Here is a 26,101-nt window from a genome sequence, read left to right on the forward strand (position 1 = left end):
TTCTTATACCTTATTGCATGAGCATAGAGACGAAATTGTGTCTCTGCATCTTGGATGGATGTCTTCTTTAGCTATTAAGCTTATGACGAGGGGGATTGCCTGTTGCACACGAGGATTTCTGAAGAAGGGTATTCTTTTTTTTTTTTAATTTTTTTAATGTTTATTATTTTTGAGAGAGAGAGCAAGTGGGGTGGGGGGGGTGGGCAGAGAGAGAGAGGGAGACACAGAATCGGAAGCAGACTCCAGGCTCCAAGCTGCCAGCACAGAGCCCGATGCGGGGCTGGAACCCACAGACTGCGAGATCATGACCTGAGCTGAAGTCGGCTGCTCAACTGACTGAGCCACCCAGGCGCCCCTGAAGAAGGGTATTCTTAACCCACCTTGAATCCTTCACAAAGAGTGATGCAGTGCACTTTCAGGGACGAAAAGCTGGCACTCACCATAAAATAAGAAAAAAAAAATTTCCATTTCTACTCTGTTAAGTTAGCTGAGATAAATATTAAGCACTTTGTAAATCAAAATCCAGAACCAAGCTAGTCAACAAGCATTGGAGCCCCTACAATCGAAGGACTGTGGTCGTTATCCTGGGAAACAAATGAACAGAAAAACATGCACTGTCTACATTCTCCATGCAAGGAAAGATCTCTGTTTAGATGGACATATACACAAGAAACAGAGTCAAATGACTACTTGAGACAACAAAAGGGGAAACATAATGAGAAAACGTAGCCATTGGAGTCACACGGGGCTGTTCACAGGGAGTTTCTCTCATTTACTAGCCCAATGGCTCTGTACTTGGCCCTTCCCGTTTCCTTAATTTGTAAATAACCCTGATGTCACCGGCTGGCGGGAGGATGGAGCGAGGCAGTGTATGCCGAGAGCCCACAGCACAGATCTTAGCGCCCAGTAGGAGCTGAGCCCTCGCCCCCCTCAGCGTCCCCCGTGTAACTGCGAAATGTGGGTACAAACCTAATTAGAAGCGAACTGCCCACGTGCCAGCAGGCTCGCGTCAAGTGAGGGAACCAGGAGGTGACACTGACCTTCAGAGAAGCCCCACAGTTGAGATGGGAGTGGAATTAGGATCTATCGTATTCACACTGGAACCTTCTGGGTGGGTGATTTATTGAAAGCCCCCGCGATGAGAAAAAGACCGATCCTTTGAGCGAACGCTGGAAAACGCAAGAGTGTCATCTTTGCAGTTTGGGGAAGGCTTGCTTTGTGCCCACGCGGGTTAAGTTCTCCATTCTCGGCACCTGGGAGGTTGCTTTGTGCTTCATAAGGGATCGTAAACGAGGAGAGTGCCCGAATCGCTCCCGTTTTGACTCTGTAGTCCCCCTGCCGCAGCCACCGGGGCCATAACCTTGTTTTACTTGCAAGGCTTCTCACTGAAGCTGGGGGAGTTTAGACTATGCCCTTTGCAGGCCATCATTAGGTAATAAAACTAGGAGTGATGGCTGCAGAACGATCAGCCAGAGGAGAAGCGAGGCTATTTTATAGCACAAGCGCCGTGTCCAGCGGAAATGTACGAGTACGTGTGCACGATCTGGCAGGGTAAATAGTGAATGCTTCCGCACAGAAGCGCTGGGCCACGTGACCGTGCGTGCCACACGCAGAGACGGAACACGCTGTGCGTTCCCGGGGAGGAGTAGCCTTTCCTTCGCCAGTCGGCGTCGTCGTTCTGAGTTTCTCCTATCGCTTTGATACGTAACGGGGTTGTGTTCACCCCTTAAAACCTTTTTGGGGTCTACCGTCAATCGTAATTCCCAGCTCCGCCCCCAGTATGTTGTGCACCGGGGAGCAGCGTATGGGCTTACTCGTTCTAATAAAATTGAGCTGACTCTCCCAAACCGCGTTCAAGTTCCCCGTTGGGAACCCTCTGAAAAGAGGGTGAGACATGCGTCACCAGAGCCAGTTGGTTTATGAGGTTTTTAGAAGATAGCTGATGCCCACATATTTGAAATGGGCCCCTGTCAAAAGAAGAATGGGAACCCCAGGCTGTAGTAGGCGCGGGGACTTTACGGGACAACAGTTTTGTCTGAATTTGGGGTCTTTTTTCATGTAGGCTCTATGCCCAGCGTGGAGCCCATTGTAGGGCTTGAACTCGTGACCGTGAGCTCAAGACCTGAGCCGAGATCAAGAGTCGGACGTTTCCCAGCTGAGCCACTCAGGTGCCCCTGAATTTGAGTTGTAAATACAGGCTGGGTCGGGCCAAAGTTTACATTTACCTGGGCTAATGAGAGCCCTTACATTTATTTCACTTTAAAAATGGAAACAAACCCCCAGCTTCACCTCGGGATGGAGTCTCCAGATGTGCAGCTGGGGCTAAAAACTGGCAAACCCAGCTTTCTGCCTCGCTGGAAAGGTGCAGCGTCCCAGGGGCGTCTGTGCCTCTAGATGTACGACGGGACGCACAGGGTGTGGACTGATTTGGGCACTTATGTCTCACACTGTGAAGTGTGTTAGGAAGAATAATTTGACAGTCTCGCAGATTGCGATTTAAATGTAAAAATGTCTCAAGGCCCATAACCTAAAATTAAATTTTGGGGGTGGCAGGGGCACCTGGGTGGCTCAGTCGGTTGAGCGTCCACCTTCGGCTCAGGTCATGATCTCCCGGTCCGTCAGTTCGAGCCCCGCGTCGGGCTCTCCTGACAGCTGGGAGCCTGGAGTCTGCTTCAGATTCTGCGTCCCCCTCTCTCTGCCCCTCCCCTACTCATGCTCTGTCTCTGTCTGTCTCTCAAAAATAAAGAAACGTTAAAAAAATTGTTTTTAAATAAAAAATATTGGGGGGGTGGCAGTTTTCAGTTACATATAAACCAGTGAATCACATACATTGTTATATATGTATTCTGGTAAAAAAATGCGTCGTGTGTGCAATGATATAAGGAGTATCTGTTCAATGCAATGTCCATATCAAACCAGGAGGGCCAAGCGTATTAGTTACGTTTGAGATGGTATCACGTTCTGTTGTATCCCTTGCAAATTAATCCTCTGATCTGGCAATTATTCACAGTTCAGATTTCACTGTCTGCCCCTGCACTCTGAAATGGATTCGGTTTAGAGACTTCCAAGAGGTCGTTTTTGTTTGATCTTGGTTTCAAAGTCAACCCCAACCAACTTTCCTTTCTCTGGCTGCAGCCCTTTTGTCCACCCTTTGTCGAAGGTGTGGCCTGGGGGTTCTGCTGTGGGAGCGGAGGGGCCGTGACACGGCGGTTGGAGACCCAGGGCACGTGGGGGTCAACTTGTAGAGTCCACAGGACTCTACAAGTATTTGGGAAAACACGGAGACGTAGGGGCGTTCTGTGCCGTTGCCTTCATATTCAGTTGGATGTTGGTTGCAGAATTCCTTCTGTGATGTGCCAAATTACCAAACCCCCATGGTGCCATAATCCACCTTTCATCCACGTGTGCCTTCCACTATGTTTTCATGTTAATAATGTCCAGACAGCCCGAATGTTCAGCTCTTGCCAGAGGGTAGACTCTCGTAGTATTTTTCCTCTCGTGGGAAAAGCAAACACCTCCTTGGGTTTGACCTGCTTTAGTTATGGTGGCTCTTTGTGCGTGGTGGGTCCTCTGTTCCTGGTAACCGGATGGGGGTGGGGGGCTGTGATGGTTTTATAGGAAAGTGGTGTCTCCCACTTTTTTTTTCTCCCACCCTACCCATCGCTCCTCTCCAACTCCTAAACCAGAGCTTGGGGGAAAATCTGAACCTGCAGTTCTGATTTGTGTGTGCCCTGGGACCGATGTGTCGTCATCCCGAAAAGGCCTGCTCATAGCCTACAGTCCACGTTTGGTTGTTATGAGGCCAACGTATGGCGAAATCCGCTTTACCGTCGGAACACGTATGTTAAAGTATGTGTCCGGGATGCGGTTTCATGGTTTTAAGTAAATACAAGAAAACGGAGCCATTATAAACGGGGAACATATGCTGAGCACCTACTGTATGCCAGGGATTTTTGCACACGGATTCACCACGTGCATTACGCCTGCATTTCATTATATGAACATTTTGAGAAGAGTTTTTATTTCTGTTTTGTGGATCAGACAGATTATGTTTCCTGCCCAAAGCTGCTGTCTAACAAGGGTCCGAGCCTGGATTCTGAGCCATGCCCACTAGATCCCAGACGGGCTTTCCACCCAGCACCCCTGCCTCCGCCCAGGCGTGTCTATATCCTTGCAGTCTAACTGGTTGGGCAGCACGGGATCTTGGCAGTACAAGAACTTAGACGTGCAAAACCTGACTTTTAATCGCTCGGTGCCTGCGTGGGGACAGCCTGCAGTTCGGCACAACCTCACTCAGAGAGCTGTGATTTCTTCCAGAGAATTCTGTAGGGCTTATGTGTCTGTTGCAGCTCCAGTGGTTATCAGCTCATGGGATCATATGATTCCTCAGTAAAAGACCAGAAAGAGAGACAGACAGAGAGGCATGGAACATATATATGTTTGAAGCATTTTTTCAGTCCAAGATTAATCAAGGAAGGCTACAGAAATTTCGTGTCATACATAGTGCCTGGCCCCCTTAATTCAGCCCAGTTCACAGCTGTTGAGCTCCAAGCATTTCTAGTGGCCATGACAGCAGGGTTTCTCACAGCATCATTTCCTTTTAACAACGTGCTTGACCCAAAGATGCGCCTGGAGAAGTGACAACTTCAGGAGCACTGTGATAAGAGCTCCTGCTGCTTGACCAAGAGAAATGAATGTCTCGCCTGGAAATAACCGAGAGAATCGGTCCTGAGACATTCTCTTTTTAAAATTTCTTTGGGGGCACCTGAGTGGCTCAGTCAGTTAAGAGTCTGACTCTTTATCTTCGGCTCAGCTCATGATCTCAGGGTTCATGAGTTCAAGCCCCACATTGGGATCTGCACTGACAGCTCAGAGTGCTCGGGATTCTCTCTGTCCCCTCTCTCTGTGCCTCCCCTGCTTACGCGCACTCTCTCTCTCTCTCTCTCAAAATAAACTGAAGAAACATTTTTTAAAAACCTTGTAAGATTTCCTTTGTGAAGAAAACATAACTTGTCAGAAACACGCACACGTACATGCTCACGTATAGTGATTTCAAAAAACCCTCTCCTCTTAGAAACTTTTCAATTTGCTGGAATTTGGGGGGGGGGGGGGAAGGGGGTGACAACCTGAACTCCGATAACTCCGCGGGCCTAGGAGTTGCCCCGTAATTATCAGGTCTGTGATCCGAGCCAGGGCATGGAGTTCTTGTTTGCTGATCATCCACTGTGTTCAAGCTCTTACCTGTGTTTTAATCACATGTAAGGAGTATCTAACCTTTACGCAGAGCTTGGCATGTGGAGTTTGAATGTTCACGTAGAGACCAGGGCAGAGAGGCTCAGCATGCAGGGGGTCGGTGGTCGGTATAAGAGCCGATGCGCCGAGGGTGGGGGGTGGGGGAGACACATCTCAGTCCTCAGCAGTCATCGTTTTACGCGTATGAGTTATGGTGAAAATGCCAGGGGTAAACGAGTCGGCACGTATCACGGAGATCACCAGATTATGTAATGTTTGAGGTAGTCGGTTGGTCCCCATTCTCTATGATCTAAGGTTCAGTTTCCTTGCCCTTTGTAGTAAGTTGTAAATCATCTATTTGAGAAACTCTTCGGGCATAAACCTGTTGTTAAAAGCACACAAACATCTTCCAAGTCTGTGAAGGCCACACTGAACCCTGACTCCACTCTGCTGAGTCTTTTTTTTTTTAAGTTTATTTATTTATTTTGAGGGACGGAGAGAGCGAGAGAGTGAGCCAGCAGGTGGAGGGGCAGAGAGGGAGGGAGGGAGAGAGCAGAGCCCAGGGAGGGGCTCGATCCCACAAAGCGTGGGATCGCGACCTCAGCCGAAGTCAAGAGTCGGACGCTCGAATCCCCACTCTGCTGAGTTTTTACGGAAGGTACCGACTTCCTCAAAATTGGAATCAGAGTCCACAAGCACTCGTGAGCACAGGCAGTTATGGGAGAAATAACGTAGGTTAGCCTCCCCTGTCTCTTGGGATATTGATGGTCGAGAGAATGGCAGTTGTTCAAAATGATAGACAGGCTGAGTTAGAAGTAACAGCCACTCAGTTCAGCAAAACGTACGGGCGTGATTCAGCACAGCCGTTGGCCACTCGTAAGGCTACACACTTAGTCTGATTGTTCGGGCTGTTTCCGTGGCCACGGCAGGGGAGGGGAGAGTCGTTGCCCAGCTTTCGTGGACTTGCTGTCTCTGAGCCATTCTGGAGAGTGAGTCCTCTGCTCCCTGGCTGGCAAAAGTGACAGGGGACCGCCATGTGAGGTTTCGAGAAGCCCTCTGTGATCACACTACGGAACCCACCTGGGCCTGGTTTCTTCACATGATTGGTGGCTTTTTGTGCATTTTGGGTGTTTTGTTGTTGTTCCTCTGGAAGTGATGGACCTGCCCGAGCTGTCTAGTAGTGAGCCCCTTGTGACCGTGTGATCGCGGGTCGATGCGGTTTGAAGACCCATAGGGCAATGTCCTCGATTGTCATGACTCATTCTGCCATGATGTTACCACTGCTTTCTTTCTTAAAAGAAAAAAAAAAATTGCCTCCTAGTAAGTTCCTGATAACAGCCCATAAAGAGGGCATCTACGGAAGACCGTCTCAACAGGCACGGCCGCGTTTTCTAACGATTCTACAGTTGGAGCTGATACTCTGGAAATAGGGTTGCTCATGACTCTGTGGTCCCCTCACGGCTCTGACGTGTATCAGAGGGCATCCAGTCACGGGATAACTGAGGCTGGAGTCCGTGCACAGTAGGATTTGGTACCTGTTGTAATGGATGTTTAAAGAAACGGCCTGGAATGTTCTGTCTTAAAGAGGTCACGTCAGACATACAACGTTGGCACAGATGACTGTCCCAGGCCCTACGTTACATTATGCTGTGTTTTCGGTCTGGAGGTTGTTGTACGTGGTATTACTTTTGCTATTTATCAGTGTGTCACCAGAAGACAATGGTGTCCAATAGAACTTGCTTGAGAATAAGGAAACTTAGTTATACCAAATTCAACACAGGATCCGATGGTGTCCTAGCAGGTGGTTCATTTTACGGGCGACGTCCCGGCACCGTGTTATCTCACAGGCGTCCTGAGGGCAGGCCTGCAAGTCAGAGATGACAGATATGCACGGGGTGCAGGGCCCCCAGCCCTCATATCACAAATGGTGTGCATGGATCTTACTGAACACGCACGTTGTCACAAAGCCCCTGTCCCCCAGTCCTGTGGCTCAGAGCCTGGGGAGGGGGCACGGGTTTCAGTGAGCCTCTCAGGGGGTTCTCAGGGACAGAAGGCTTTGAGGAGCAGACTGGATGTGCAGATAAGCCCTGCCGAGGGCCTTGTGAAACTGTTGCTCCTCGGGGCTGGCCCCCACTGTGGCCCGGCCTTCTGCACCCCCCAGCCCGGCAGCCCAGCCCGGCCCTCACACAAGACAGGCTCATGGAGCTCGGTGGCCTGTTTTCTGAAAGCTCTACTGAGGTCCATTTTACCCAACGGAACCATAGCACGGTAAGCTCAGGGGCTGTTGAGTGTTGGGCGTGTGTACGGGGGTGCACACGTCCACGGCCCCGCAGCGACCCTCCTGTCACTGCAGCCCGTCCCGTGCTCGCCCCAGCCCACAGCCTGATCCTTTCCTACATCACAGCTCTGCTTTGTCTGCAAGCTTCTTAGAAACGGGGCTTTCTCTCTAGCTGCTTGAGCTCCGCATAAAGTGCTTGGACCCACCACGTTCACCAGCCCCCTTGCCTGACGTCATGAGTCTTACACCGAGAGACATTTGGGGTGTTCAAGCTCTGTTTCTTTACCCTCCCCCCAAATCCCTGCCTTACAAGTCTGGTCTGAGGGGTCTTGACAATGGCATCCAGTCCCTGGAGCCGAGGCGGGGCTGTGGTTGGAGATCACTAAATTAATAAAACCAATTTAAAATATTTTTTTAGTGTTTATTTATTTTTGAAGGAGAGAGAGAGACAGAGTGTGAGTCGGGGGGGGGGGGGGCGAGCAGAGAGAGAGGGAGACCCAGAATCTGAAGCAGGCTCCAGGCTCCGAGCCGTCAGCACAGAGCCCGATGCGGGGCTCGAACCCGCAAACCGCGAGATCATGACCTGAGCCGAAGTCGGACGCTCAACCGACTGAGCCACCCAGGTGCCCCTTAATAAAAGTAATTTTAATGTGATTAACGGAAATAGAGTGTGACCGTCCTGGAACCCGGGGCTGACAGCACACAATGGGAGGCACTATACCCGCAGCAGAAACCAGCAGCGAAGAGAAACACCTCGTCGCAGCATCCAGTAGGGCAAAGAGCGGATGGGGGGGCCCGGTGGCAGCTTGCTGGGCTCACAGCGGGATTCACCCCAAGCCGGCAGCTCTGAGGGAAGGGCACCTTGGGGTCGCACCCTGGGAGGGACCGAGTGTGTGTGGAAAAGGCTTGTAGGTCCAGGCGGCAGCACCCTGGGGACCCGTGACCTCAAATGAGAAGCACGTGTGCCCACCTCACCCCGTGCCTGTGGATTTCTCGGTCCGGAGGACCCAGGCAGTGGGTGCTCTGCCGTGACTTCCACGCGCTGCCCTTGACCTTGGTCTTCCTCTCTCAGCAAGCTCAGAGGCTTGCAGGCCACCTCCTCTCTGCTGAGGCTTCCCATGTGCTGCCCCCCCATTCCTTAGAAATCTGTCCTGCGGCTTTGACGTCGATAAAATCTCTCTCCCCCTCCCTCTGTCTTTTTGCCACCTTGAAGTGTATGTACAGTCCCTACTGTCGTCCTGGGAGATAGCTGTAGATTCATCCATCCTTCGTTTGCAAAGATAGGAACTCGGTTTCAGGACCCACACGTAGTCACCCCCACACTCCGAGGAGAGGCCGACTCAGGACTTGAACCTGATCTTTGGCCTCCGCAGCCACCACCAGTCATTGCATTGTTGCTGCGGGTGCCACCAGGTTGGGGCTCATGTCCATCCCACCACGGAGAGCCATGTGATGGCAGGCAAGTCGCCACACCCCACCCTGTCGCCGCAGCCTTGAAGGTGAGCCAACCCCCGGCCAGGAGAGGGCTGGTGGAGTGGGTGAGGCCGCAGGGAACACCGTGCTCCTGGAACAGGAGCAGAGGCCGGCTCGGCGGCGGGGGTGTCCTGAGCGTCCGGCAAGGGGGCGGGAGCGCAGCCTGGGGGTGATGCTCCCCGGAGCCTGACCGTAGAGAGGACCGATCCTGTCTGCAAGTAAAGGATGTCACCGCAAGGCTGTGAGTAGGTAGGGACCGGCTTCGTGCTTCCCGTCACCCCCCACCCCCCAAATAAAAGGTAGAGAAGGAAACCCGGAGGGGAGCAAGAGTGGAACTGGCAGATGGCGAGTGTAGCTCTCAGTCATGGCGGTGGAGGGGGTCCGGGGACGGCTCCAGAAGCCTCCAGTGTGCCCTCTCTGGAGGGGAATTTGCAGGCAGGTCTGTCCAGTTGGAACAGGTCCTGCCGAGTGGTTGGTATTCCTGTTGCGATCGGCACCAGCAGCAGCAGCAGCCTTAGCTGGTGAATCTGTCACGTGACTAGTTTGCAAAATCACACACATCAGCGACTGCCCTGTGGGGCCATCGGGCCATTGTAGTGGCTGTGGCTTCTGTGTGGCCCACAGCCTTCCCTCAGGGGACCTCAGGGGGCCTCAGGGGACATCCTCGTCTCATTTCACCGGAAATGCCACCTTCCCAGCGAGGCCACCCTGACTGCCGTATTTGAAATTGAAACCTCCCTTGTCATGCTCCGCGTGTCCTCGTCATTCTGAGTTTCTTCTTCTTCTTTTCTTTTTTTTTTAATAGACATTTTTCAGAGCAGGCTTAGGCTCACAGCAAAATGGATGAGTTTGCATTGACATGCTATTATCACACAAAGTCGATTCCCTTTGGAGTCACTCTTGACGTAGGTTCTGTAGGTGTGACAAGTGTTGGTGACGTGAAATCCACCATTAGAGTGTCACCCGGAGTCATTTCACTGCACTAAAAGCCCTGCGCTCTGCCTTTTTATACCTCCCTTCACACTAACCCCTGGCAACCTCTGATCTGTTCTTTTCTTTTTTATTTATCTTATTTATTTATTTTTCTGAGCATTCATTGTCACATTAGCTAACACACAGTATATCCAGGGTGCTCTTGGCTTCAGGAGTAGATTCCCGTGAGTCATTGCTTCCATACAACACCCAGTGCTCATCCCAACAAGCGCCCTCCTCGATGCCCATCCCCCATTTTCCCCCCTCCCCACCCCCATCCACCCTCAGTTTGTTCTCTGCATTTAAGAGTCTCCTATGGTTTGCCTCCTTCTCTGTTTGTAACTGTTTTTCCCTTTCCTCTCCCCCATGGTTTTCTGTTAACTTTCTCAAATTCCATATATGAGTGAAAACATATGGTATCTGTCTTTCTCTGCCTGACTTATTTCACTCAGCATAATACCCTCCAGTTCCATCTACCTTGTTGCAAATGGCCAGATTTCATTCTTTTTCATCACCAAGTACTATTCTGTTGTATATATAAACCACATCTTCTGTATCCATTCATCAGTTGATGGACATTTGGGCTCTTTCCATAATTTGGCTATTGTTGAAAGTGCTGCTATAAACATTGGGGTGCATGTGCCCCTAAGAATCAGCATTCCTGTATCCTTGGGATAAATTCCTAGGAGAGCTATTGCTGGGTCGACTGTAGTTTTGCCTTTTCCAGAATGTCATGGAATTGGAATCCTATGGGATGCAGCCTTTTCAGATTGGCCCCTTTCATTTAGCGATATGCTTTTAAGGTCCCTCTATGCTTTTTCATGGCTTGAGAGCTCATTTCTTGTTAGTGCTCACTAGTATTTCATGTGTGAATGGACCGCAGCTTACTTACCCATCCTCCTACTGACGGACATCTTGGCTGCTTATTAATAAAGCCGTTATGAATATCTGTGGGCAGGTCTTTTGCGTGAACGTAAAGTTTTCAACTCTTTGGGGTAAACACCGAAGAGAATGATTGCAGATCGTATAGCAAGGATGTGTTTGGTTTTGCAAGAAACTGCTACACCGTCTCCCAAAGCGGCCGCCCCATGTCACATTCCCACCAGCGATAAGGAGAGTCTCCACGGATCCACACCCTCATCTGCACGTGGCGGTGTCAGGGTTCCGGATGGTGGTCGGTCTAACAGGTGTGCGGTCTTACGTCACTGTTGTTTTCCTTTGCAATTTCCCTTATGACGTACGAAGTGGAGCGTCTTTTCATACGCTTATTTGCCATCCACATGTTTTATGCAGTGGGATCTTAGTTAAGGTCTCTGGCTTACTTTTTTAGCGTGTTGCTTGTTTTCTTACGGTTGAGTCCTTTGTCTGATAGGACTTTAGCGTTTATTTTCTCCCAGCCCGTGGCATGCCTTTTTGTTCTCTCTTTTCATGTTTATTTGTTATTGAGAGAGTGAGAAAGACAGAGCGTGAACGGGGGAGGGGCAGAGAGAGAGGGAGACACAGAATCCGAAGCAGGATCCAGGCTCCGAGCTGCCAGCACAGAGCCCGACGCGGGGCTCGAACTCACAAACCGCGAGATCATGACTTGAGCCGAGGTCGGACGCTCAACCGACTGAGCCAGGCAGGTCCCCGTGTCTTTTTGTTCTCTTGACAAAGCGGAATTTTTAAAATTTAAAGAAGCTCCGCTCATCTATTTCTTCCACGGATCCTGTCTTTGGTGTTGCATCTAAAAAAGTCACTGCATGCCCGGGGCCATCTCGATGTTCCCCTAGGTCATCTTCCAGCAGTTTTACAGTTTTGCATTTTACAAGGTCTTCAACCCATTTTGAGTGAATTTTCGTGAGAGGTTTATAGTCTGTGTCTGGATTCATTTCTTTGCCTGTGGATGTCCGGTTATCCAATTAGCGTTTGTTGAAAGAACTATCTTTTCTCCATCGTGTTGCCTTTGCTTCTTTGTCAGAGATGAGTTAACCGTACTTACGTGGGTCTGTATCTGGGCTCTCTGTGCTGTTCCATTGATCTGTCCATCTCTGCTTTCTTCAGTATCGCGCTGTCTCGATTACTGTAGCTTTACAGGAAGTTGTGAAGTTGGGTCAGTGTCAGACTTACGACTTTGTTCTTCTCCCTCAATATTTTCGAGGGTAGCCTGAGTCATTTGCCATGCCGTAGAAACTTTAGACTCGGTTTGTTGATATTAACAAAACAACATGCGAGAATTCTGATTGGAATTGGGTCGAATCGATAGATCAAGTTGGGAAGAACTGACGCGTTTTCTTTTAACCTCTTACCATTTGTTTTTACGTCTATCGTTATTCTCTTCCCTCACCCCCCCTGCCACCTCACACTGGATTATAAGTTCCAGGAAGGCAGCCGTATTTGTCTGTTTTGTTCACAGTTGCATCTGGATTTGCCTAGAAGAGCACCTGACTCACAATAGGCAGTTGCCAAATATTCACCGAATTCATAAAATGAGTGAATGAGTGAAGGAACACACCGCCGAGTCCTTGGATGAGAAGGACTGGGAACTTCTTCCACTGTGGAATTGAAGTCATGTCTAAATGTTATACAGCTCTGTAGGAATCTATTCTAATGTGCAACCCATGGTATTTTGGTTACATTAAATAGAAACAGTATGTCCCATGCCTTGACTCAATAACTTTGCTTAAATATTTCTTTGTGTCTTGGGAATGTACAGAAACAGGATCTGAGGATTTAAGTTTGAGCTGTTCTTGTTCAAATATTATTGTTGTCAGCCAAAAGTAATCTTACTGAGCAATCAATCTAAGATAATAACGTTTTGAACATTTGGGCCGGGCCATTTTTATAAAGATGCTAATGGATGTGATTTGTAAGATTGTTTCTAACTGTATGATATATACGATGGTAGAGAAATGCTGTAGCAACCTCTCATATATCTAGCAAATCAGTCTTAAAAAGTAAGCTCCCAAAGATTTGCTTTTCACCATTTGCCTTAGAGTAGTACTTTCCAGTGAAACTTTATACCATGATAGAAACACCTGTGCTGTCCAGTATGGTAGCCATTAGGCACACGTGGCTACTGAGTCATTGCGACATTAAATTTATAACTACGACTTCACTTTATTTAAATTTAAGTTGGGATATCCACGTATGGCTCTTGAGCCATTGGAGAACTGGAAGTTTAATTTTACTCTACGTTAATTAAAATTTAGGGGCCACCATTGTGGACGGTGCATGTACAGACTTCTCCTCTAACAGAGACGTATACCCTTATAATAGATTGGTCTGAAAGGTCTCGTAAAATTGAAAAGCACACACAAAAGCAGTAACAACAAATTCACTAATCTGGGAAGACATGCTACAATAACATTTCATCTCCAAAGAAGTTTGATCCCCCATTATAAATACGTGCCACATTCCATTTTATTATCTATATGCCTTACCTTTTGCATCTTCGTTGCATTTTCCTGAGGTGTGCTCATTTGGTTCTAAAAACCAGATCTTCGATTTACTAGACTTCTTTGGTTTGATCGTCACAATGTCTGTCTATTTACTAATTCATATACTCTGAATTTACTTACTTATTTTTAATTAGCCTTTCTGGTTTCCACATGGCCATTAATTGTGTTTTAAAACACTTTTCGAGCGAATGCTTGGGTTGCTCAATCTTTATTTAGAAGAAGGAAAGCATTCAGGATATGGAATTTCTCTAAGTGCCGCATGAGTGCCTCTCACCATTGTTTACAGAACCAGGGTTTGGATTCTTTGATAATCTCTGTTGATTTCCAGTTTTCAATTTCATTGATTTCTGCTCTAATTCTTACTATTTATTTTCTTCTCCTTACTTTGGGTTTTATTTGGTTTTATTTTTCTTGTTTCCTAAGGTGAAAATTTAGGTCATTGATTTTAGATCTTTCGTCTTTTCTAATACATGCTTTCAAGACTAGAGATTTCCGTCTCAGCACTGCTTTCCTTGCATCTTATAAATTTGGATACATTGTGTTTTCATTTTAATTTAGTTCAGAAAGTTGTCTTGAATTTCCTCTTTGATCTGTGTGTTATTTACAAGTGTGTTGTTTCATCGTCACATAGTTTGAGATTTTCCACTTATCTTCTTGCTATTGATTTCTATGTTAATTCTCTTGTGGTCTGAGAGTGGACATTGTATGATTTTTAACCTTCTAAATATTTTTAAATATGCGTTATGGCTCAGAATGTGGTCGGTCTTGGCGAGTATTCCGTGTGCGCTTGGAAACAGTGTATTTTCTGCTGTTGTTGGATGAAGTCGTCTAAGGAGGTCTTACATCCAGTTGATGGATGGTGTTGCAGAGTTCACTATGTCCTTACTGGTTTTCTGCCTGCTGGGTCTCTCCATTTCTGAGAGAGGGTGCTGAAATCTCCAACCATGAGAGTGTGTTCATCTGTTTCTCTCTGCAGTTCTATCAGCTTTTGTCTTATGTAGTTTGGTGCTCTGTTATCAGGTGCATACATGTTAAGAATTGTTAGGTCTTCTCAGAGAGCTGACCCCTTTATCATTATGTATGGTCCTATCCCTGATAAATTCACTTTGAAGTCTGTTCTGTCGGAAAGTAACATAGCTATTCATGCTTCCTTTTGATTACTATTAGCATGGTATATTTTTCCATCTATTTAGTTTTAATCTATATGTGTGTTAGATGTAAAGTGGATTTCTTGTAGACAATGTACAGTTGAGTCTTGTGTTTCGATGCATCCTGACAATCTCTGCCATTTAATTAGTTTGTTTAGAGCATTGACACTCAAAGTGATTATTGATGTAGTTGGATTAATACCTACTCTATTTGTTACAGTTTTCTACTTGTTGCCCTTGTTCTTTGTTCCTATTTTTGTCTTCCACTCTTTTTCTGCCTCTTGTGGTTTTAAATGAGCATGCTATAGGATTCTGTTTTCTATCCTTTTTAGCATCGAACTTGTATTTCTGGGTTGTTTTTTTTTTTTTTTTTTTTTTTTTTTTGCATGTTTTAGTTGTGGTTCTAGAGTTTGTAATATACATTTACAACTAATCCAAGTTCACTCTCGACTACCACCATCACTGGTGTTACTCTCCAGGGGCCATACTACGTACACCCCCCCCACCCCCCGAAGAATAGACCTAATGGTGGTGGTAGAGAGGAAGCCCTGATGTGCTGGTGAGGACATAGATATTGGAGTCATTTAGCCTGGATTTTAATCTTAGCTCATCCATTTACTAGGTCTACAATGTTGAACAACTTTTTTTTTTTTAATTTTAGTGTCCCTTTCCTTTAAATGGGAATATTAATTCTCATTTTATACATCAGCTACTGGAATAGGAATAATAAATAGAGCAAAACAGGGGCATCTGGATGGTTCGGTCCCTTGAGCACCTGACTCTTGATTTTGGCTCAGATCATGATCCTAGGGTCATAGGATTGAGCCCCACGTCAGGCTCCATGCTGAGCGTGGATCCTGCTTGGAATTCTCTCTCTGTCCCTCTGCTGCTCCCTTGCCCTTGCACTGTAAATACATACATACATACATACATACATACAGCACATTACTTACCACATAGGTGGAACCCAAGACAAAGTAATTATTATTTCATAGGTGTTTACGTGCATAATAGTATACCTAGTAAATGCTCTGCTAATTAATAAGCCAACTGTGAGCTAGTAAGTTTTGAAGTGACCCAATACATGCCTCTCTGTTTCCTTACCTCTTCCTGTCACTTTCCCCTTTTCCCTATGTTCTGTATTCCGAATGCGTTGTAAGATACGAACAACAAGAATACCTCAAAAGAATAGACCTATGTATCCTTTTTAAAACCACTGATAACATCAGTTCTGGAGACGGGGGAAGATCTGTGCAGGCGAGTGGTTGTCCTAGAAGTGGACCCCGACTTGGACCCAGGCACTGCGTTGCAAGAGATGCTGGACCCCTGAGAGTCCCCCACCGGGGGCGGCCACCCACCTGGCAGCTAAGCGCATGCTGTGACCAAGACCCACGAGGACAGGAGCTTCCAGGGGTGTTCGGCGTCCTGAGTGGGAGGGCTGTACCGTGCACGCCCGCTGCTGAGCCCAGACTCACAGACAAGTTATTCCCTCCCCGGAGGGGAGCAGGTGAGGGGCAGGATTCTGTGCTCCCGGGTCCCGCCCCACTGAAGACACCATGAGTGGGCGAGAAGCTTTTACCACCAACACTCCTGGTTCAGTCGTCAAGCAGGCGTCTCCTGGGAGAACAAATATCATTTCCATCTGGGCTCTAACCATACGTTATGTCGCTACTAAGATTCTGTTATGTAGCAGGGCAGGAAATACTGGTAACTTAATGTTTGAGTGAGTTAAAATCAGTATAAAAGACAAAAAATATGAGCCTTCTTCAGATTTTAAGGACAAGGGCGTTCACAGTGTTGACCCCTTAAAGCTTCAGTGAGGAAGTTTCAAAACAAAGACAGCTTCCGATGCTAGTAGTGGACAGGGAACAAGACTTGGGAAGGGCCTTAAATATATTCATTGTCCTTGATCGTTTGGAACAGCCAGGATAATCGCAGTGCATTCTTAAATCGCCCTCTGAAATCACAGCCCTGCTTCCTCCTGCTGTAAAATCCACCCAAAGCCTGATTGGCTAATGGCACAAGCGTGCGGTGGAGCGTGCCCTTTCCGTGTTGGTGTGTGGGGAGTGTAGATGGTTGGCACGTTACCCAAGCTGCACTTGTTCTGCTCCGCTGGTTTTCACACTGGCCCAATTTGTGCGGGTCCCAAAATCCAAAGCGAATTTGACCAAGGATAAATTTGTTTGCATCATGCAAATGGGGGAAGGCCTGGAAAAAGTCTCTTGCTTAGAAGACCACCCTTCTGTGCCTAATTCAGCCATCGTTCTCCAGTCAGCCTCCATCAGTCTCCAACCTTCAGTCCGCTTCCGGTCAACATCCGGTAAGCCTCCACTTAGCCTCCACCAGCCGTTAGACTGCCTTCACTTAGCCACCATCAGTCTCATGTCAACCTTCAGTCAGCATCTGTCAGCCTCCTGTCAACCTCCAGTCAGCCTCCACTCAGCTTCCACTCAGCCTCCAGTCAGCCTCCACAGCCTCCACTCAGCCTCCAGTCAACCTCTAGTCAGCTTTCATTTACCCTCCACTCAGCTTCTAGTCAACCTCCAGTCAGCCTCCACTTGGCCTCCAGTCATTGTCCAGTCAGTGCCCAGTCCACCCCAGTCAGCCTGCAGCTGACGACTTCCACAGCCTCTCCCTTCTTCCCATGCACTGACAGCGAGTGCTCAGGGGACATGGATGTGATCTGATGGCACTGTGGTGGGAGCTGGGGTTTAGGCTCAGGCCTCTTGGTGGATTATGATGACTGAATCACAGCAAAACTGACAAGATGTGGACATCTAGCTTTAACCTTAGCGAACTGCCAGGGGTCAAAATGTTAGGCTTTTTTTTTTTTTTTAATTTTTTTTTTTTTTTTCCCAACGTTTTTATTTTATTTTTTTGGGACAGAGAGAGACAGAGCATGAACGGGGGAGGGACAGAGAGAGAGGGAGACACAGAATTGGAAACAGGCTCCAGGCTCTGAGCCATCAGCCCAGAGCCTGACGCGGGGCTCGAACTCACGGACCGTGAGATCGTGACCTGGCTGAAGTCGGACGCTTAACCGACTGCGCCACCCAGGCGCCCCCAAAATGTTAGGCTTTTGAAACGACAGGTGAGCAATACGAAGGCCACCAGGGATCAGTTTTACAACCAAGCAAACAGCATGTTGAAGCCTGGACTTACGTGGGTTTAGGATGATGGGTGATTCCTATGACCAGCACGTCAACCCCATTGTCCTTGCAGGCAGGTGGGTTGAGGAGGCCCGGGGCCTGAGCCAGGTGTAGCGGCGATGGGGTAAAAAGAAGCAGATGGAAGATCTCCTGGAGAAAGAGCCTCTTGGTTTGTTTGGCCTTTTAGAAGATTCTGGGAGAATTTTGATTTTCACAGCATCACAGACAAACACGCAGCGAGACTTCCTGTGGGCTCGGGCATATGGCCAGGGGCGGACTGGGTTGGGACAGGTTCTGGTTAGATCCTGAGTTTCCTAAGGGAATACAAAGCAGAATGCAACTTCTCTGAAAGTTCTAGAAAAGTTGCAATTGTTGTGTGTTTCTGAAACAGCACCGAGAAGACTAGAATGAGCAGAATATTCCTCGAGCAAATGATGCTTTTGGAAAAACAAAAACAAAAACACAGAGGAGGATAAAATTAAATCAGTTGGGAAATGAAATGCCTGTTTCTCCTCATGAGCCAAATCACACGTCTGCCTGTTGGTTGATGGCGAGCCCTCTTGCAAAGGGTCCTGGGTTCACCTGAGGCAAGTGTGGAACCAGTTCGGTGGGGATCCGTTACGCGGCAGGGGAAACAGCCTCAGCGCTCGGACATTTACACCTCTCTTCCTAATTTCCGTTTGATTTGTTTTTAATTTCTTAAGTTTCTTTATTTTATGTTGAGAGAGACAGAGACAGTGCAGGCAGGGGAGGGGCAGAGAGAGAGGGAGACGGAGAATCCCAAGCAGGCTCCCTGCTGCCAGTCCAGAGCCAGGTGCGGGGCTCGAACTCACGAACCGTGAGATCGTGACCTGAGCCGACACCAAGAGTCAGATGCTTAACTGACTGAGCCACCCGGGTGCCCTTCCGTTTGATTTTTTGATTCATGCAACTTTTCCTGGCAGCTTCTATTTCAAGTTTGATTTTCATCGAACTGAATTATTTACCGAAGTATATCGACACACAATGTTATATTAGTGTCAGCTGTACCACGTAGTGATTTGACCTTACGGCATGTTCACAAGTGACACCTGTCACCAGACGCCGCCATTACATGACCATTGGCCGTGTTCCCTATGCTGTGCCTTCCATCTCTGTGACTTATTCCTTCCATAGCTGGAAGCCTGTGCCTCCCTCTCCCCTTCACCCACTCTGCCCATCCCCCAGTCCCTGCCCCTCGGGCAGCCATCCGCATGATGTGTGTATTTCTGGGTCTGTTTCTGCCTTTTCAATTGCTCGTTTTGTTTTTTAGATTCCACGTGAGTGAAGTCGTATGGTGTTTGTTTTTCTATGTCTTACTCCTTTCATTCAGCATAATTTACTTCTGAATCCATCCATGTTGCAAATGGCGAGATTTCATTCTTTTTTATAGCCAAGTAATATTCCATTTTGTGGACAGCTTTTATAAATATGTGCATTGATATACAAGTTTTTTATTCTTATTTAAAGCAAGTATATAGTAATATCACTACAGTTCTGCACTTTAGTTTTCTCACTAAGTAAATTTGGGTATAATTCTCTATCGGTAACTATCTAGTTCTTTCAAATGTTGACATTGTTCTCCAATACATACACGCTCATTTATATAACCTGTCATCGGGGAGCATTTCAAGTATCTCTCATTTCGGGGGCTGTCGTATTTATTTTTACTATGATCTACATCCTTTTATGCATCTTGCGATACGTGTGTTAGAATTTTCATAGGGTAACTTTGCAATACGTGTGTTAGAATTTTCATAGGTAACTGCAGATTTATTAGGCTGAAAGTACATGCATGTACATTTTTGAGAGACAATGTCAATTCTTTCCAAAAGTACTTTACCAATTCACTAATCTTCCTCACATCTTGACTATGACAGGGTATACGCTGACTTTCCACCTGCAGGTAGGACAGATAAGAAAGTGCACCTCGTTGTGATTTTCATCTTCTTGCTAAAATTGGAAGGAAGTAGGATCAAACCCCTTTTTTTTTTAATAACTCTCTCCCTACCTGTGAATCTCCTTTTCTTCTTTTTTGTCTTATTTTGTTTCTTTTCCATTCCTTTTTTTTTAAGTTGTATTAGTTCTTCATTGTTGGTGTTTATGGATTGTTTTTAAGGATCATAGTTTTTGTCATAGGCATTCAAGAATTCCCACTAAGTGGGGCGCCTGGGTGGCCCAGCTGGTTGAGCATCCGGCTCTTGATTTCGGTTCAGGTCATGATCTCACGGTCTTGGAATCGGGCCCACGTCAGGCTCCCTGCTGAGCGTGGGGCCTGTTTGGGATTCTCTCTCTCTCTCTCTCTCTCTCTCTCTCTCTCTCTCTCTCTCTCTTTCTCTCTCCCTCTGCCCCTCTCCCCTGCTCGCATGCTCTCTCTCTCTCTCTCAAAATAAATAGAGAAACATAAAAAAAAACTTCCTGATAACTTGTCATTCGACTTGATGGTATTTTTTCACCACACCCAAACATTGAATTTACCCAAATTTATTGATCCATTTCTCTGCGGCTTCCTGATTTTGTTTCCCATTTCCAAGTGTCTATACCAGAATTACAAATATATATATTTTATTTCATCTTTTTTACTTTTTATCATTCTTTGCTTCACCTGACCTGTATTTTGGTGAATAAAAGAGAAAGAAGAAATCTAGATTTATTTTTTTCCAAAGAGCTGACCAGTTTTCTCAAGATCGTTTATTGAATGATTCCCTTTCTTCTCTCTGAAAAACTTCCTGTAATGTCAGCTATGTTTTCATGTAATTATGGATGCGTATTCTGTTTAATTTATTTGTCTGCAGAGATCCAACACGTTTCAGTTGCGCATACAACGGACTCACACGGGGGCGCCCGGGTGGCTCAGTTGGTTAAGCATCTGACTTTGGCTCAGGTCAGGATCTCCCGGTCCGTGAGTTCGAGCCCGGCGTCGGGCTCTGTGCTGACAGCCTGGAGCCTGCTTTGGATTCTGTCTCTTGTCACTCTCTGCCCCTCCTCCACTTGCACTCTGTCTCTATCAAAAACAAATTAAAAAAGTTAAAAAAGCGACCCTCACACCATATCTGACTTTGGAACTTCAGCGTTTCCTTCACAGACAGTGCTGAGTGAGAAACAGCATTTTCTGAGTACCAACAGAGCACATGCTCTTTCCATCTGTGCAAGTGCAGTGTGAGCATTAGATGAACTTCCCAGCATAAAAGGATTTACGGAGCTGGCCAGGAGAGACGGGCCCCGGGAGAGCTCCTTGGCACAGTGTGGAGCCCACTGGCCTCTTTCTGAAAGCTTGGTTCATAATCCACCCAACTGATGTCCCGGTGGTTACTGTGGGCAGGTATACCGTAGAAATCAGATGAGTTTCCAAATGAATATCCTTGGGTCAATAAAGAACAGCTTTCGCAAGAAAACATTCATCTTCCATGGCTTATCTAACCTCTTCGGTAAGCTTGCAAACTAATGCTGAAGCAAGACAAAGGGGTTGGTTTTTCTGTGCGTTTCAGCGTCTGTGGATTATCAGGGACATCAAAACATCGGCCTTATCAGCCCTCATATTCTCTGTATTTACGAAACTGGGGTTGACTACTTTGCTAATGAAAGTTAAGAAGACCCTCCAGCTGCAGGAGGTCACCGCTGCCCAAGGATCTGGTGCTCTCAGCCTCGGGCACCCACAGCGGCGTCTTGAACTGGGCGAGCGGGGGGAGCAGGAGTGGTTTTTGAGCCCGAACAGCTGTCAGAGAACACAGGGTTTAGATGTGGAAGCCAGAAGAATAAAAAGTAAGACAGCAGGCCAGAGCACAGATGTGTTTGGGGCCATGGTGGAGTTGGGGTGCAGGGGCATTTGGGTATCGGGGGGGGTGTCTCATGCTGTACGGTGAAAATCCCCCCAGAGAACCCCCTGAGTCATCAGAAAAGAATCAGCATCGGAGGTGAAGCGTATTTTACATTCTTTGCTTCATTAACTCAGCACATCTTTTTTTGCGTCTTTTCTGTGCGTCGTGTGTTTAAAAGAGATTAATTGGTGAGCTACGAAGTCCTGGCAGGCAGCTAGCCCGATCCCCACTTCTAGACGACAACGCAGCACAGAGAGGCTGAGTAAACCATCGGAAGTCACACAGGTCGCATTATTGCCGTGGATGGTGAATGCCAGGGTGTGGGACTCAGCTGGGGCTCCAGGGACACCTACTGCGCATTCTCCAGGAGCTGATGGTCTCTGAGGGGTGATTAGAAAGACAAGGAGCAGTTCATATGTCAGAGAAGGTTTCTTTAAGATGAAAACTGCATTCTTTTTTTTTTTTTAAGTTTAATACATGAACTGGTTACCTTCTAAAGTGTGGAAGAGCTGTTGGGTCGTGTTGAGCACATGCCGATTCCTCCTGCTGGTCCGGGTTTAATTTAAATGCAAACGCAATGTAAGCCCGCGGGCCTTGGCTGTTCTGCAGTCCCACGTTTGTCTATTCCTTGATAGAACTGTGAACTTCAGCAGGTGGAGGTCTAGAGGACACAGAGATTCCCAGGTCATTCCCAGAGAGCCCTGCGGGAGAGCTGCCTCCCCCTTGTGATGCAGGACAAAAATTCCAGGCATTTTACCTTTCCACTGCCAGGTGGTACCTGGACCCGGGGGTCTACCCCCTACGGTGCTGATGGCTTCCTTGATAATTCACCCAGTGTACCCTCTCCCCCACCAGCAGGGGCTCTAGGGCCAACACTTAATCTCTGAATGTCCAATCAGCTGGTCTCCCCTTTCCTTTTTCTCTCCCACCCCCAACCCTACTGTTCCCTAGAGTCCCGTCTGTGCCTTTACCCAAGATCTAAGAAGTGCTCCTGCCCCCCACCCCCGCCTGTCATCCCACAGTCCGCAGACTTCCAGGCTCACACAGCAACCCCCCTAAATGAGATTCAGCCTCGGGCTCCTAAATCAGAGGCACACTGAGAACAGGGACGCGTGCATCAACCTCTTTGAGTACCTAATCAGCGTCCAGCTCGGTGTAGGAAATTATCAAAGTGACTTTGGGAAAAATCAGCCCGATTGTAAGGCTGGTGGTTTGGCATCAGAGAGTTCTAAGTGACAGCTGGACAGTTCTGCAGAGACAATTCATTGTCTTCTCAAATCAGGGCGATATTGAATAACATTTAGAAGGGGTGCAAAAAATTGTCTCTAACCCCATAATCCAGCAGTGCCACTGACTTACTTAAGAACATAAGTTTCTTACTTATGTAAGAAAACACACGGATTCTAAAACCTTGAGTGGTGCAGAAAGGTACGAAGATGCAAGCAGGGTCCCTCCTGCAGTCTTCTCCCCAAAGACAGCCGCCCATGGCCACCCGCGATGGCTCTCACTTCTTCCAGGGAGGTTCTCTACGTGCAGACCATGCTTTTTAAAATGGACGTGCTTGGGATCGCAGCATCTATTATACACTGTATAAATTTAATCCTTTTTGGAAACCCTCGAAGTATAAACCGTCGAAGCGCAGGTTCTGAACTGACTCTGATTTTGCTCAAATCCCAACTCTATTTCCTAGCCGGGTTGCCTTGGAAACAGAAGTGAACCACTGCAATTCTCTGTCCTCACCCTTGAGAAGAGAGTAATACGATACCCCTAAAACAGAATTGCAGTCAGTGATGTAAATAAGGCATCATAAGGGCACCTGAGTGGCTCAGTCCTCTAAGTGTTCGACTCTTGATTTCGGCTCAGGTCATGATCTCATGGTTCATGGGATCGAGCCCCACATTGGGCTCTGTGCTGACAGCGTGGAGCCTGCTTCAGATTCTCTCCCTCCTTCTCCCTCTGTCCCTCCCAGCTTTCATGCCTCACTCTCTCTCTCTCAAAATAAATAAACTTAAAAAAATTTCAATAAGGTATTATACAGAAGATGTTATCCACAGTCTCAGGAAGTTGAGAAAAAAATGTTTAATTATGTATAATAATTATGATTATCATCAGCACATAATTATCTGATCTTTTTTTAATCTTCTGTTCTCTTCAAATATACAAATATACTTTAAAAACATTACCCTGAGGGGCGCCTGGGTGGCTTAGTCGGTTAAGCGTCCAACTTCGGCTCAGGTCATGATCTCACGGTCTGTGAGTTCGAGCCCCACGTCAGGCTCTGTGCTGACAGCTCAGAGCCTGGGGCGTGTTTCAGATTCTGTGTCTCCCTCTCTCTCTGCCCCTCCTCTGTTCATGCTCTGTCTCTCTCTGTCTCAAAAATAAATAAATGTTAAAAAAAATTAAAAAAAATAAAATAAAAAATAAAAAAAAATTTAAAAATTAAAAAAAAATTAAAAAAAAATAAAAACATTACCCTGAATTAATTGGTAAGCCTTTAAATGATTTATTTTTATTATTTTCTGTTTTGTGCTCTTACACACAATGCTGCACTTATACAGCCATATATATTGGTCCGTGTTGGGGAGGTGCCTATACGAAGCATTGGGAAGAATTCCAAAAGGCTAACTCCTTAGACCTGATGGCACATTTTCAGTGCTGGTGGACGTGGCGGGAAACCATGGCGGCTGCCTCCTGGCTGTGCCCCAGTGACCACTTTTCCAGAACCACACTTTGCCATGGATTCTCCAGCACTTGTTACTATCAGGTTTTAAAAATATCTGTCACTCTAGGGGCGCCTGGGTTGCTCAGTTGGTTAAGCGTCCGACTTCGGCTCAGGTCTGATCTCACCGTTTGTGAGTTCGAGCCTTGCATTGGGCTCTGTGCTGACAGCGTGGAGCCTGGAGCCTGCTTGGGATTCTGTGTCTCCCTGTCTCTCTCTCTGCCCCTCCCCTGCTTATGTTCTGTCTCTCTCTCCTTCAAAAATAAATAAAAACATTAAAAAAATTTTTAAAAATATTTGTCACTCTAAAAGGTAAAAAGCAGTCCCTCAATTTTGCCTCCTTTAGAATACTTTTAGTGTTTTTGAACACTGCTTTTGTTCTACAGATGTCTTTTAGTGTTTTTATGAGTTAGATTTTTCCTATTTCCGTAATACCTTGTTTAGAAAGGCCTTCCTGCTACCCTAAGTAAATTGTCTTGTGCTTTCCTCTGGATTAATTTAAAAAAAAATTTCTTTATGTTTATTTGAGAGACAGAAAGAGGGCATGAGTGGGGGAGGGGGAGAGAGAGAGGGAGACCCAGAATCCGAAGCAGGCTCCAGGCTCCGAGCCATCAGCACAGAGCCCGATGCGGGGTTCGAACCCATGAACTGTGAGATCATGACCTGAGCCGAAGTCGGATGCTTAACCGGCTGAGCCCCCCAGGCGCCCCTCTTCTGGATTAACTTTAAGTTGCACGCTTCTACACCCAGTGTCACACCACGGTCAAGTTTGAAAGGAGTTCTGCAAATGACTGTTAGGCTTGCAATTTGATCTTCTTGTGTGGGACCCTCCCCCTCCAGCACCCACACTAACATCTGAGTCTGTGTTGTGCACGTGAGCTCTCTCCTCCGTGATCTGGGTTAAAGGAACCCCCGTTCGTGCGCTGGGAGCCCCCTGTGTTCCTGGAGTCACGTCGTGGAGCTTGTACGAGGATGCAGATGGGAAGAGTTCAGGGTCTTTCCCGTCCTCGCCCTCAGCCACAGGGGAGGAACAGGTGCTTGGGAAGGAATGAGACAGAAGTGATGCTGGCATCCCGGACGTCGTCTGGTCAGGAGGTGTAACCACCCTTTCTTTCTTCCTCTCTGTTTCCAGTCGGGCATGATAAGAACACAAGAAGCCGATTACTTCCTGAAGCCACTTCCTTCCCAGCTGGCGGGGACACCCGGGGACGCCGCCGGGGCTGGGCCCCCCTCCCACATACTGTACAAGAGATCCGCAGACGAGCGGGCTCCGGGGGCTCCCCAGGCGGTCGTGACCCAGAGGGATCGGGAACTGGGGACCCCGCACCTTCACGGCGGCTCGACCCTCCAGCACCCGCAAAAGCGGCATTTCTGTGGCAGACGCAAGAAATGTATGTAAGGGCGATTCTTTGCATGCGTTTAACCTTTCGGGCATTTACGTGCGCCCACAAAATGTTCAAATGTTCTGGCAAGTCGTCCGGCCGCGAGGTGGAATCAGTGGGCGATCCTCGCTGGACTTACGTGTTGGTTCCATCGTCTGTGTGTTCCGTTTGCAAATGCCCCTCGTGGGGGACGGACAGATAGCGGTGGGTGTTTTTGTTCCCCAGACCTGTTCCCTGGGCAGGTGAGATGACGTACCGCCCAGAAATGCAGAATCCACTGGAAGTCTTCAAAGGGACCCCGGCATGTCTGCTCAGTAATTCTATGGTTTGGAGGTCTAGATTTATGAGAGCCCACATAGTTTTCTGCGAGGTAATTTATCTCCGTACATGTTTATATATTTTACGCCACCGCATCAAAGGGACAGGCTCCACGTGCCGTAATTTAGCTGTCGTTTATCACCAGCGCTTTGTG

The 26,101-nt window shown here is 47.5% G+C and overlaps 1 protein-coding gene across 1 annotated transcript in view; it reads left to right on the plus strand.

Moving 5' to 3' along the window:
- Positions 1-26,101, plus strand: part of ADAMTS16 (ADAM metallopeptidase with thrombospondin type 1 motif 16) — a 160,464-nt gene that overhangs the window by 20,148 nt on the left and 114,215 nt on the right. The window contains exon 4 of the mRNA XM_058714798.1: positions 25,380-25,638. Coding sequence (XP_058570781.1) covers positions 25,380-25,638 — 259 coding nt within the window. The remainder of the gene's footprint in view (positions 1-25,379; positions 25,639-26,101) is intronic.

The sequence above is a fragment of the Neofelis nebulosa genome, chromosome 1 (genome assembly GCF_028018385.1).
Source record: "Neofelis nebulosa isolate mNeoNeb1 chromosome 1, mNeoNeb1.pri, whole genome shotgun sequence".
Classification (NCBI taxonomy): domain Eukaryota; kingdom Metazoa; phylum Chordata; class Mammalia; order Carnivora; family Felidae; genus Neofelis; species Neofelis nebulosa.